Here is a 13,902-nt window from a genome sequence, read left to right as displayed (position 1 = left end):
GTTATGTCCAGTTGCCAAGGAGGTCTGTTGTTTTGGTGTTCTGTTAACAGCTTTGGGCAGCCAAAAATAATTTTTAAAAAGTAATATTGTGTGCATCTTGGAGAGAGCTGGCAGAGTGGTTTTAGATTGCTTGTCCGATCTAGTTCATTCTTGCATAGGAGAGTTTGTGAAGTGTGTGGTGTAGAAAAGACTTTTCCCGTCGCTACAAGGTGCACTTCTGTGTGCTTAGTAGAGGGAAACGTTCCTGTAAAGTTCACAAGAAAGCCGCTGCGGCGGGCGGCGTCCCGCGGGAGCGCTCGGCGGGGACGGCGGAGCCGGCTCGGGGAGCTGGAACCAGACCCGGCCCCGCTGGCGCTGCGAGCCTGGCGGCGTCTGCGCCGTGCCCTGCAGCCCGGACGCGGAGAGCCGGGGCGGCTGCCGGCGCGGTGAGGGCCCCGGGCTGCCCCCGCTGGGGGGGGCGCGGGCCGGCACCGACGGGCGCGCGGAGCCGTTACCGCCGCTGCGCTGGACTACGCCTCCCAGCAGCCCCCGCGCCGCTGTGGCGAGGCCGGGGCGGGAAGCGGCCGGCGGGCGGCTGGGGGGTCCCGGCGCCTGCGTGGCCCTGCCCGGGCTAGGGCGGCTCGGCCGCGGCGTCGCCGTCCGTCCCGTGCGGTGCGGTGCGGTGCGGCTGGGCTGCCTCCCGGCCCCCGCGGCGGCCGCTCCCCCGCCGATGCCATGCTAAGAGCAGAGGTCTCCGCATCCTACCAGGAGGTAGGGGGGCAGGGCTAGCGGGCGGCGGGGCCCGGCTCGCCGGGGGGGGCCGGGGCAGACCCCGGCGGTTCGTGCCCGGCCCGGGGCTTGGGTCGCCGCTCGCTGAGCGGTTACGCGACGCGCTGTCGGCGTGAGCTCAGCTCGCTCCGGTCTCTGCCGCTGCGGGGGCGGGGAGCCCTGGCGGGGCGGGGGGCTGCGCACGGTGCCCTCCGCAGCGTCGCTCGGCCGGGCCCCGCCGTGAGGCGTGTGCCCTCAGCTGCCCCCCAGCCCCCCTCCGCAGCTGGGGAACCGGCGCCTCGGGGTGCAGCCGCGCTCGCCGGAGAGAAACGGGTGGTTTGGGTGGGCTGCAGTTCACGTTTTACCTTTCAACGTGGTAATGGGCGGCAGCTCCTTCGGGTGTCCGGGCTGGGTGCGGCCGGCCGGCGCTCCGGAGCCAGGCGCTGCGGGTACCGCAGCCGAGGGCCGCGTTATCGTCCTGCCGAGAGCCCGAGGCAGCGCCTGGTTTGCATATCACTGTACAGGCTCCGGCAGCCGGAATTCCTTGCTCGTTTCTCTCTCTCCCGAGCTAGAGATACAAGCTATTTGTGCAAGTTCGGCAGCGGTGGAGACTTGCAACAGGGAGCTCTTGATTGCGTCCTGCAGGCAAAAGTAATGCAGATGTTTGCCTCCCTCTGCGTATGATGGGTAGTTCGGGGCTCTGTTTTAATATGTTCAATTTAATTTAGTACTGTCTGTTTAGTTTCTGCTTCTGGTTTTCATGCCGGGCTAGAAGGTGTTGGAAGGTGATGAATCAGTGGACCCGCAAAAGGCCTGTATGGACAAGTTCCCCTTTTATTTAAGAGGGTTTTATCCACTAGGAAGGTTTTATCCCATGATTATCAGGATGAAATTAACTCGTGTAAGAGCTTGTATGTAGGAGAGGTACTTGAGAGAGTTCATGAAGTCACATTGTTGTCTGAACTATGGACTTGACTATGCATGTTACATTTCTGCCTTGTGTATCAGGCACCACTGGCACTGCTCTGTACATTTGGAATTGTCCCAGACTCTGTGGTACAAGTCTAGATGGTGTGTATGTGTAGTAGTTGTGTTTCTATTTCTCTGGCACCTGAGCCAGTCTGTGATGCTCCTGCCCCTAGCAGGGATGCTCAGATGTCTGGAAATGCCTTTTCTGAGCTTTTGTTTGTCCAGTGCTTTTCCATGTGTAGGACTGAAAAGGAACTACCCGCTCACAGGCAGGCTCCTGCAGTTATTTCTCACTCAGCTGTACGTGCTGAGCTCAGAGGAATGCTGAACAAAGGTCTGTTTCATGCACTTATGGCTCTTGACATCCTGTCCTATCTCTGCATCCTATTACAAGCTTCGCTGCCCTGCAGATTTGTGTTCTCTCTGCATCAGCACCATGTTTCACTTCTTTATCAAAAGTAAGGTGTAGGAAGAACTGGCCTGCGAGGGTGAACACTGTTGGCATACTCCAGGTTCGCTGTTGTCATTTGCCTTGATTCTGTCAGTTATGAAGAAACCAGAATCATCTGTCATGCAGTAATGCTGTGCTGGCTTTCCAGTTCTTAGAAGACTGTAGCTCAATACATCTCAGAGTTGTTGGATTTATAGGTCTGTGCTTTGTAGAGTCAGTATGCTGTATGCTCAGAACAGGGTAACTGAGCCATGAACGGTGCTAGGCTTTCAGTGGCCTCAGTGGGTTTATGCAGCTTCACCTCTTGTCAGGTCAGGTGTTCAAGATTTGCAGTGAAATTAGTTTGTTTTAGGGGGTCTTAGACATCAGCTCAATCTACGCACTGCACCTGAGGCAATGTTAGCACTCCTGCTTTTGACTAGCTGTCCTTCACTGGTTCTATGTGCGAAAAGCTTACGAAAAGCTTGTGATCAGAGATAAGAAAACATAGTTGGATAGCATTTGGGTTTTTTTTCCCCCTGTTGTTTCTAAGGAATGCTGAAAGGTGTTATTTTCTGTTTCTTCTATGTATTGGAGTCCAAGAGTAGGTTCTCTTAAGAGGATAAGAAATGTTGCATATTGTGTTCTTGTTTAAACTTATGTTGGGATCTCCTTGCTATCAGGAATAGAATTCATTTACCTCAGGTGTTATATCTACATAATGAGGTGCCTGTATCTGGGGAACTGTGGCTGAACCAGAGAGGTGTGGGAGTCAGCTGAGAAACTGCAGTGACTTTATAACTGCCGTTAAACTTTTTGGATCAGCTCTGGTATAAGGACTTTGCATAAGTATAATTTGAATTGGCTTCTTAGCTGATTCGGCTTAACCAGTCCAAAAGGTTCGGTGAATACTCTTCTTGTGTCAGAATAGGTTTTTTGGGGTCAGGTAAACAAATAGAACTGGTGTGTTTCTACAGAAAGGAACAGAGTGTTAATTTTACCTTATTTTATGGAGATAATTGAAAAAAAATCTTTGGTTGGAGCCTGCAAATGAACCTGTTAGTTACCTGTTCACTCCATGCCTCGCCTGTGGGAAATCATGCTTTATTTATGTGTAAAGTGTTTAAAAAAACCTGGGTAGCTACTTTCAACTTGCTGTACATGGTGGAAATGGATACAGAAATACAGCAGGAGGTGATGGAGACTTTACGTAAGATTTCGAAGACATTAAATGAGTGGACTCTTCCCTAATAAGTGCAAATAAAGATCTGTTAATGCTGTAATGATTATTTCAATACTGAATTAAAGTTGGGTGAAATAAAAGCACTTCCTTATGGATGCATGCACGTTACTGTTGAGCAAGTTGGGGTGTAAAGTTTAATAGCATTTAGTGTGGCTGCTGCATTAACAGTGCCCCCGTTTTCCTTGAAATAGGAGCAAAACTGATCTTCCTTACCTAATTAGGTAGGTGATGCTGAGTGTTTGGCTTGGACAGTTACTGTGTGACACATGATGTGCTGCAAGCTTATGCCCCAGTTTGCCTTGCTGTAATTGGTATGTCAGTCACTGCCACAAAAGAAATTTGGAAAACATACAGGATATACTTAGATATATATGTCTAATGCTTCATGATCTCATGTGATGCCTAGCTGATGTGACAAGCTTTGGACCTTGACGGAAGTGTCTTGGCAGTTTGGGCCCGAGCTCTGAATAGCAAAACAAGAAAACATCTGGTCTCTGTTGCTGTTTTAGAAACACTGGAAGACTAATTAGTTGCATAACCACTAATACATAATAATATGTACAGTGAGCTCAAATAAGTACCAGAAATGTAGGGATGTTTGACTGTTGTCTTGTAATGACCCACCTACCTATGTGTCTGAGACTGCATTTGAGTTACTTGCCCTAATACCTGCCAAAATGCAGCTCACTCTTTTTGCACCTCTTTATTAAGAAGTGCTAATGGTCTGTTTGCTGGTGCGTGCTGTGGTTTGTTTAGGCCTAGAAACATGTTCTTGAGTGACAGAATAAAGTTTCTGCTTATTTCAGAGGGCATTGTCCTAATTGGGGGTTCAAAGTAAGCTGAAGCAGCCAGGGAAACAATTACTTTGATCTTGAAAGAAAAGGAGATGTTATTGTTGAAGCAGCAGGGTAGAAGTAGGTTAAATTTAATATGCCGTCTTTCTGCACATGCAAGTCACTTAATTTTTAGCTATAGGTCTACATAAATGTAGCTCTTGTCTTGCGAACAAGTGGAACAGATGTTGGGTGCTCTTGGACTGGGGGCATGTTTTTGTGTGTTTGGTTAGTTGGAGCCTCTTTTATTTGTACCATAGAAATTCCAGCAATTGCAAGTTGAGAGCATGTTTGGAAATTGAACCACTGTTTTAACTACACAGCTGAGTGAAGATGTGGAGCGAGTATCTGAAAATCCAACAGATGAGAGAGAAGGAGAGATGGAAGTTCATGAAGATGCCAGCTCTGTTATTTTACCAGGTGACAACTATTGACCCAGAAATTACCAATTTTAAGTGCCTAATAAGCTGCTGCTGTGTGTGGGTTTGGTTGTGTTTTTATTTTAATTACACTTCTGAAAGCAGCCAAGGATTGAGATGAGAACATTGCTTTGTCATGAACTGTGCTCAATCAAAGAAGATTGAGCACATCTGGTTCTGAGACAGCTTAGTATGTCGTCTCCCTTTGTGTTGTATCTTACCTGCTTTGCAGTGTCTGTGATGGCAGTGGATTGCAAGCAAAGTCTGTGCCAGATCTACATGAGCAAGATGCAATATTGAATCGATGTGCTGTTAAACAGATTTTAGTTGGACTGTTCAGTCCTGCTTCCGAAGGGTGCAGGGCAGTGTTAAATGGGCTTATTGCAGCTCAGATGCAGGCGTTAAGGTAAGCCAGCCTGAAATGAGTATCACCTAAATGTTTAGCAGCTGTTCAAGACATAGTTGTTTCAGCAGTGCAATTTTATGCATATTAATGCCCTAACTTCCTTGGCTGCCATTTCCTGGCATGTAACTTGGTAACACGTGTGTGACCATGGGCCTTTGTAAGAGGTTATGTGTTCAAGAGGATTTATTAAAAGGCTAGTGTTTGTTGTGCTAAGGAACAAACACCAAACCATGCCATTACAGTTGAAGGGCAGTGTGTGGCATGGCCTGAAAGGGCCTGACATTAACTTACACCACACAGAAGAGTAGTCGTAAAATATGCCTACTTACTTCCTTTCATTTGTTGGGTTTTATATGTTCTTTTGTGCGTTCAGCTATGTATCGCTTACAATCAAAACATGACTTGTAACTCTAGTACATGAACTTTTTCCTTACAAGTATCGCCAAAAGAAATGGCGAATGCAGGGAGTATGGGGAAAGCAGTGTCTGTGTACAAGCGAGACTAGTGTGAAGATCTTCAGAGAATAAGCTTTGAAGGCAAGGAGACTGTGAGAGGTTTGGGTCGGTCTTTTTCTAGCTGTAATTGGAAGAATCCTTTTGTGAGACTTTATGTAGTATGCACAAGGAATTATGAATTAGACTCCAAAAATGAGAGGGTAAGAAATATCTGGTGACTTCTACCATGGTGGAGATCCAATGCAGATAGCTGTGGAAGAGTGTTAGAATATTAATTCTCTCTGCTGATGCATATGCTGAGTGTGTAAGAATTACTTCAGACTAGGAGGGGGAAAGGGAGTTGTTTTTTCCAGGAGGAAAGACTGACCATCAACAGACTTCTTTTTTTCTCATGAACTTTGAACTTTGTTTCTGAGTTGTCTTTGAAAATAAACCTTATTTCCTGCCTGCAGTGTCTTTAAGCAAGTGCCAAATTCAATATGTGAAAAATAAGCACAATGTTTGGAGGATTATGTCCCATGCTTGAGAAGGAAGTATCTACCTGACTGATCATAAAAATCAGCAATAGTTGTGGTTTTTTAAATCAAGCAGAGTTTGAGGCATACTTTCCTCTCAAGCGATTGATCTTTAAATGAATACTACATACATTCAGTCCAAATGCCTGTATTTTAAAGTCCTAATCCATATTCTGTTTGGTTCCAGATAGTGAACTGGGTACCGCTGCCCCTTCTTTGCGTTTCAGCAAGACCTGCCTAAAGAATGTTTTTTCAGTAATTCTCCTGTTTATTTATCTGCTGCTTATGGCTGTTGCTGTGTTCCTTGTCTACCAAACCATCAGTGACTTCAGGGAGAAGCTCAAGCACCCAGTGATGTCTGTCTCTTACAAGGAAGTATCCTTGTATGATGCACCTGGTAAGAGTGGTAACAAAAAAAATGGGTTAAATTGTTCACATTTATCTTAAATGGCTTAAAATTTTTAGTGTTGATTCTCCAGGGCCCGAAGTGTATATAATGCTTTGACCCACATCTTTCACTTCTTTTTTTTGATCGATGTTGTGTTGCCTTTGCGTAGAAATGTTAATAGTGTACAGGAGATCTTGGGAACTTTCACGCCAGTACCATGAATAACAGTAGCTGTGGAACATTATGTAAGATTTCATGGATAAAAAATGTTTGCAGAGTCTAGAATGAGTCCTCTTTTAGGGAAAGAAGATAATTCCTTATGGAAATACTCCCAAACTGTATTGTTCAAACAGGGTAGCACATAGGATGGCTATCATGACCTCAGTGCTGCACTGGACTCTCAGTAAGGAAGGTGAATTTCTCAAACCAACCACAGAGTAACCACAGTGCCACTTTCTGCTTCTGTTCTGTATTGTTTACAACTTGGTATTACATCAGTAGGCAATGAAAATGGGATGTGACTGCAGGGAACGATGTTGGCATGAAAATGCAGTGTGGCATCAGAAAACTGTGTTCCAGTTTGCAGGCGGGATTACGCCACAGAAGCATTTTTTAATAGGGAGTTCTATTATTATTTTTTCAATTATCCAGTAACCATTCATAAATAGAGCTGCAGTAGCAAATGCATCTCCAACAGTCATAGGTCGGTTTTCAATTTAAAAATAATACTTTGTTTGAAGTGTTACCACATTTTACAAATAACCACTCCAGTAATTGTGGCTGAAAGGTGAGTGTTTCAAGTTGTTGCCATATTCCTGTAGTTGTTTTTCTGTGTGGCCAGTTAGCCTCAGCTCTGTAACTAGGACCTTGCATTTGGACCACGTGGATCTGACTGTAAAAGCAGGCTTCCTTCCCCGCCCCCCCCCCCCTTTTTTTTTCCCCCTCCACATGAGCCTTTCATACAGCAACAGGAAGAAAATGTCATTTAAAGAAGCAGAAGAACATACATATAAATCCAAAAGTATTTTCAGGGATACCTGCCAGATCAGAGAACCTAAATTAATGTAGCCCTTTACTTCATCATGCTATTAAAGTGATGAGATGGCAAGCTGTAAGTGTGGAGCACTGAGGAAAGGGATAAAGCAGTTTTAGACTGATACATGCTGACTGCTTTGACATCTTGCATTTTGGTGGACAGATCATCTCAGCTGTGAGTTGATCGTATCTAATAACTTAAATCTTGCTTTTTTTGGTAGTTGGTCTAGATCATCTTCAAGCAAGCTTGTTTCCAATAATAAATGTGCCGTAACAACATTTTTTGTTTTGGGCCTTGTATTTTGCTAGCCACTTATAGCTGAGGTGACTGAGGTTCTTCTACTGCGTACTGTTGGTCTGAAAGGGTAGATTTATGGTATATATGAATTTCCATACAGGTGACAGTAGTAGCCTGTCTAGCCAATGATATAAGTAGTAAGGGATGGTAACAGTTAGTACTGTTTGGCTTTGATTTTTATCATGACATTGTATTCAGTGAACAGAAGATGCTAGATGTTCTGAAGAGCATCTTTTCACTTTTATTAGATCACCCAGTGATCTTTGATCTGTCTTGTATAGTACGTACATTATTTTCAATTAAAATTCGGTACGTTAAATGATAATATCTGAAGACACGCCCATGCTGAAGCACTACATATGCCATTTGACTTCTGTAGTGTCCTAACAGTTTAAATTAATTTCATTTGTGGTGAGAGGGACTGATGTATTAGCTGCTGGCTTGTGGGAAGACTAGGGAAACTTAGCAGCTTCTGTAAACCTTGAATTGTTGTTACAGAGTGTGAACCCGGATTGTTTTTCAGTGTGTCACGAGGGTTCTGCCCTGATGCAGCCGGCACTTTTGCCCTGCTCCAGAAAAATGCTGAAGTGTGTTGGTTTAATTTGATTATTTTGCTTGATCTTGAGGATAGCTCAGTATCCTGTGGGATTAAGTCCCAGAAGGAAAATCCATCTACTTGGGAAAGAAATTGGCTCTCTTTAATGTTTCTTCTCCCCAAACAGGTATTGCCTTTTACCCAGGCAAGGCTCAGCTGCTTAGCTGCAAGCATCATTACTATGATCACATTCTGCCTCTGATAAATCCAGGTCAGCCGGGAGACATTGAATGCACCACTCAGAGAATCAACTACACAGATCCTTTTACTAATCAAACGATGGTAATAATAATAGCATAGAACAAAGCTTACTCAGTGGGGGTTTCCTGCTTGTAATGGTATTTGAAAATAAAAATATTTATGAAGTGCTGTAAAAAAAATCCTTGCTTCTAGCCATCTGTCCTTTTGTTTTCAGAAATGTAAAAGAACCCAGTCAGTGTGTATATGTGTTGTGGAAGATCAGCTGTCACGTGGGTGTGTGCAGCATGAAAACCTGAGTGGGACAAAATAAGTAATTTTTTTACAATGAAACTCTCACTTCATTTCTCTCCTAACTGAGCTGGCAAGCATACCCCTTGATATAGTAAATCTAGCTTTGATTGAAAGCAGTATCAGTTATTTCATTAAAGCAGGATAGGATATCTTTTTGTATGTTTGCTGAGAATTACATGCTATTTTTGTTACACTTGGAAGAATCTTAACTGGGCACAAAGCATTTCATTGTGCTGAAACGTTGTGAGCCAGTAAGATGGGTACATTGAATGATAGTCTGTCTTAAATTGCCCATAAAAATGCAAATAATCTAGCTTCTGTATAAATAAATGTTGAAAAAATAAAGTATTAAATACAGTCATTTGTATCTAAAGTGATTGCTTAGATTGTTTTTAAGGAAACTAAACATTAACGTACAGACTATCTAGGTACCTATTTCGTCAAGCTTTTTTCCTCTTCATGTTTTGCCTTTTGTCTAGTTACCATTTATTTCTGGAAAGCAGCTCCTTGGTATATTTGAAAGTGATATCCTAGGTACAAGTCTAATTTAATTGCTGCCACTAATATACTCTTTTTGTGTGTTTTAACAAAGTAAGAACCCGCATTTTATGTTGGGTGGTAGATTCATTTGGAAGCTTCTGAGGTGGAATGGAGAGCCACCGCGGCAGGGGCCTCTGAGCCGCGTAGAACCCTGTTCAGATTGGCTGAGTCCTTGTTGCAAGCAGCAGCTTGCTGTTCAGTGCGACGCTTGCACTCCTTCCAAGTTGTATTCTGCCTGCTGGCGTTTTTTGTTGGTGTGGGTTTTTTTCCTTTCAGCAGCTTACTTCAGGTGCTGGGGGCTGTGAAAATGTTCCTCTTTCTCAAGGAGAAGCCTGAAGTTCTCCGCATCAGACTCCACATTAACTTGTTTCATGTCAAGACCTGAAAGCTCCTACACTTTAATGCTCAAAACAGTTTTGATTGTCCTGCAGCGTGCAGATTGCAGGGCCTTGACTGGTCATTCCACATAAACCCAAAGGACCATGATAGAATTAAAGCAGATTTCTTAGCAAAACACTAAATCTTGATGTAAAGGCTTTATTTTTAAACTAAAAGAAGGGATTCAGTTGGTGTTTATTTGATGTTTTAATAGACGTGTACTTAGTAGCAGCCAAGAAAGTCTTGGTGGGTGTTAGATTTCTATACAGTATTAGTGACAGATGGCAAATTCCTGACTAGGAAGTGACGGTTCCTTTGCTACTCTCACCATCTCTCTGTTTGCTTACAGAAGTATGCTTTGGTTGTTCAAGGCCCTCGTGATGTGAAGAAAAAGGAACTGGTGTTTTTGCAGTTTCATTTAAATGGAACAGACCAAGATTTTAGTGCTATTGACTACCTTTTGTTTTCTTCTTTCCAAGAGTTCATCAACAGGTATGTAAAGTGATGAAGCTACAACAATACTAATGAAAGCATGGCTTTTTTTAGTGAAAATCAGATAGGCTTTTATATGCTCTCTTTTTTAAATATTTTTTTTTTAATGTTTGGGTTGCACTGATGCTCCCTCATGTCTTAGGTTACTAATCTTACTTTTTAGAAAATGAACTGAGGATTTTTTTCAGTGGCAAAAGCTACCCTTCAGCTATGCTTCAGCCATTTGTTGCTGCACTTTTAAAAGTTTGAGGTTTGTGCTGGTTTTCCGCTGTCTGCTGCTGTGGGTGATCAGGAAGCGTGCTGTCCTGGTCAGCGTGCTCAGGAAGTGCACTGAGAACACTAATGTTTCTGTACCTTTTTTTTTCTTTTAAAGCAATTACTGTAAAGATTGGATCTTCAGATTGATTTGTTGTGATTTGGTTGAAAGGTTAACTGTATTTCTTCGTATTACTAGCTTTATGTAAGATTCTACAGAATCATGTAATTTTATAGGTGAGGTTTTCAAAATTGCTTTGTATTGGTTTGACATTGGTGCCATTGGAGCAACTGATCAACTTCATAATTTTAACAAGAGTGGAACTGAGTCTGTCTTAAACTTTCTTGAAATCCCCACCTTTTTCCCTCCTTGTGAGAATACATTCCATACTTAACTGTTTCATTTTTGCTTTAATTCAAGTTCTGTTCTCCCTGTGATTCAGATTAAAAGCTAGACAAAAGATACCAGGCACAGTGAGACCTAATAGAAAGCCTTAATTTGGGGATAGTCAGATAAATGCTCAGTGAAAAAGGGGCAGCAGTTTGAAGGCCATATGCAGAACAAAATTAGATGAGGGAGGGGAGGAGAAATAACAGATTTTATCGTAACAAAGCATTCTTGGAACCTTGGGCGTGATCATACTGGTGCTTTTCAGATTGAACAAAGACTGCAAGTGTTCAGTCACAGTATCTCTGGATGGCCAAAGACCAGTTATCTTTTTTACCAAACATTTCTACTTCAGTGAAGGAGAGAGCGTAAGTCACTAAGTACTTCCTGTAACTACTAAAACACCTCATAAAATGCTACTGTTCTGGGTATTTTAGGCATCGATATTTTAGAGTGAGAAAAAACCAGTTAAGAGTTTTTACTCTTAAAGTTACTAAGCATAGTGATGTAGAAAGTGTTACTTGTTCCTTCTGTATTGTTTTTTCTCGGGTTTTGTGGCTTGTGCTGTGGTTAGCGGTATGTACGGTGGGACTGATTCCAGCAAGGTGCACAGCTGTTTCTGTACTGCAAGACACAAGCGCTGTCTGAGCCCACCCCTTGTGAGACAGAGCAGAAGGCAGTTGTGTTGCATCTGGCTCCCAGCTCTTGGCGGAATGAACCAGCTTACCATGACACAGCTTGGTCTACGCATGCTCAAGTCTCGGCAGCCAGATTTCTGTGCTTATTGTATCAATTTGCAGATAAGCCATTTAAAAGAGCTGTTTCTTCCCAAGTTAAAACATGTATGTCCTACTTAAGTTGGCGGTATTTCTGCAAGCGAGCCACAAGTCTGCATGCTGCTGTCCCAGACGCTTGTGCCACACGTTGTGCAGAGGCAGGTTAGATATGCGAAGCGGCAGTAAGCAGCATTGCAAAGGTCCTAGCTTCAAGACTTGTGTTTGTGCCAGCGCAGGCGAATCAGTAAGACTCACCTGTAAGTTGCCTGGAAGAAACATGGATCACAACCTCCTGCCTCCAGGTTTGCCAGGTCAGACTGGTTATATGGCATAATCAATCTCCAAAGAGATGGGGAAGTGTCACGTTGTTCCTAGAGAAGCTGCCTTGTCTCAGTTTTGGCAGGCACCAGAACTAAAGCTGGGAGGGTGAAGGCTGAGCCTGGGTTATGTCTGGAGTAAAGTGAAAAGGTAGGAAAAGGTGGTGTCTGTTTGGGGATGCATCCTTTGTGCCCATTTGTGGCAGGCAGTAGGAATGCAAGTTAAAACTAACCCTGGTAACAGGAACATTGGCAAAGGCATGTAGGCCTTTAAACTCAGTAAATGATCTGCATGTCCAGGTGTAATACAGTAAGAGAACCAGTTGTGTGCAAGAGGCCAGTAGTGTGTCTTTTATAGCGCTCCCCAAGCTCGACACAAGTTGCCTGCCTGTCTTGCTTGGCATTGTGTATTGCTGTCCTGGTGTCCTGGGGCACAAACTGGACAGGCTAAGTGTAGGTTGAAAGTGTCTGGTTTTTCCTGACTATGAATTGTGTGTGAAACCATGTGCTTGTGTGGACTGTGCTTGCTCTGTCCAACTTCCAGCAGAAGAGAAAATAGAAGTTATTTCTGGTTCATCAGTGGATGCTAAATATAGTTAAATGGGAAGTCTGAACCAAGATATCTGTAGGAACTGTTGTGTTTCTGTATGGCCTCTAAAAATCTTCCAATTACTAGCCATTGTTAACTGCTTTTCCTGACAGAGTGTCTCACACTGGTTATAAGAGCGTATGTATTAACACTGAATCCAGCAGTTCATGTGAAGCGTTATCAGGTGCTGAGATACATGCTAGAACCCAGCAGAGATCACAATGACCTTTTCATTTTTTTGCTGTGGCTGCAAACAGGTTGGGTTGGGTTGGGCAGGCAGGCTGCTGTAAAACGTATGTGGAGGGTATTCGTCGCCTTCAGTCACAATCCAAACCCGACCCCCTGAAATCGGTGGTAAGAGTCCTGCTGGATCTACACCACAGTTTCTGTGTGGATGGTACTATGGGCAGCTCACTTTTGCTTTAAATAGCAGTAATTGTGTCAGTGAAGCCTGCTGCAGGCGTCAGCCACACGCAGTAATAAAAATGGCATCCAAGAGACTTGTATCTTTAATGGGTTTTTTTGAGGCACAGCAAGTGATAAGGACTCAAGTAAGGTCCAGTTGTTTGTGTCAAGGGTTTTATTCTCTGCAGCCTTTGTTTTAAAATTGGATCAACAGACTACATGAAACTGGCACCGCTTGCTAGTTTTGTTCTGGCCTTCGTAGAACACTGCTGAACTGTGTGCTGTTGTTGGCTTGTGAGTTGGAGGGATACTGCCACTGGCTTTTTTTTTTGGGTTTTTTGTTTTTTTGAGACAGTGGCAGCTACTGTCCGTACCATATTAATCGGAGGGAAAGAAATAATGAAACCCTTGCAAATTACCAAAAAAATGTAGCTAAAAATACAAGTTCCTTTTCTGAACTGTCATTAGTGTAATACATGGCTTTAAAAAAAATCCTCTGAACATATTACTGACGAAACTATTGTTAGCATAGCATGTAAAATAACTTCTGGTCATGTGAAATGATGACTACCAGTCTGATCAGATCAGATATTACTTAAGGGTCTAAACAGAGCTCTGTGTTCACATCTCTGGTCTGGATTGCTGCGTGCAGAGGAATAAATCATATCACAGAAGGGTTGAGACTTTTGGTAGCACACCGTCTGACCCTTTATTGGATCCCCTGGATGTCTGAGTTTTCCCATCTAGGGAAAAGCAAAGGCAGTGAACGTAAATTGGGTTTGACCCATCTCTGGGTTTGGCTCATGCTGTTGCGTTGGGTTCTGCTGGAGCCTAAGCTGCCTCTGGCTCTTGTGGTGGTAAAAGGCTCCACTGCAGCGCTACAGCTCGATCCGCAATTAGGTTAGCAACGCCCACAGCTGGGACAAATACGGTCTCT

General features: G+C 43.8%; 1 protein-coding gene across 4 annotated transcripts in view; it reads left to right on the top strand.

Moving 5' to 3' along the window:
- Positions 1–455: 455 nt before the first annotated feature.
- The window catches only part of PACC1 (proton activated chloride channel 1), a 45,304-nt gene continuing 31,857 nt past the window's right edge, over positions 456–13,902 (top strand). Inside the window, exons 1-5 of one of the 4 annotated variants that reach the window (XM_040612275.1) lie at positions 456–750; positions 4,546–4,642; positions 6,205–6,414; positions 8,461–8,615; positions 10,093–10,235. In XM_040612275.1, coding sequence (XP_040468209.1) covers positions 715–750; positions 4,546–4,642; positions 6,205–6,414; positions 8,461–8,615; positions 10,093–10,235 — 641 coding nt within the window. In that variant the 5' untranslated portion in view covers positions 456–714. Of the gene's footprint in view, positions 751–4,482; positions 4,643–6,204; positions 6,415–8,460; positions 8,616–10,092; positions 10,236–13,902 lie in introns of all 4 variants that reach the window. The other 3 variants (XM_040612272.1, XM_040612274.1, XM_040612273.1) reach the window with 3 other exon arrangements.

The sequence above is a fragment of the Falco naumanni genome, chromosome 12 (genome assembly GCF_017639655.2).
Source record: "Falco naumanni isolate bFalNau1 chromosome 12, bFalNau1.pat, whole genome shotgun sequence".
In the NCBI taxonomy this organism is placed as follows: domain Eukaryota; kingdom Metazoa; phylum Chordata; class Aves; order Falconiformes; family Falconidae; genus Falco; species Falco naumanni.
The sequence above is the reverse complement of the archived record's forward strand: the minus strand, read 5'-3'. Positions and strand labels throughout refer to the sequence as shown.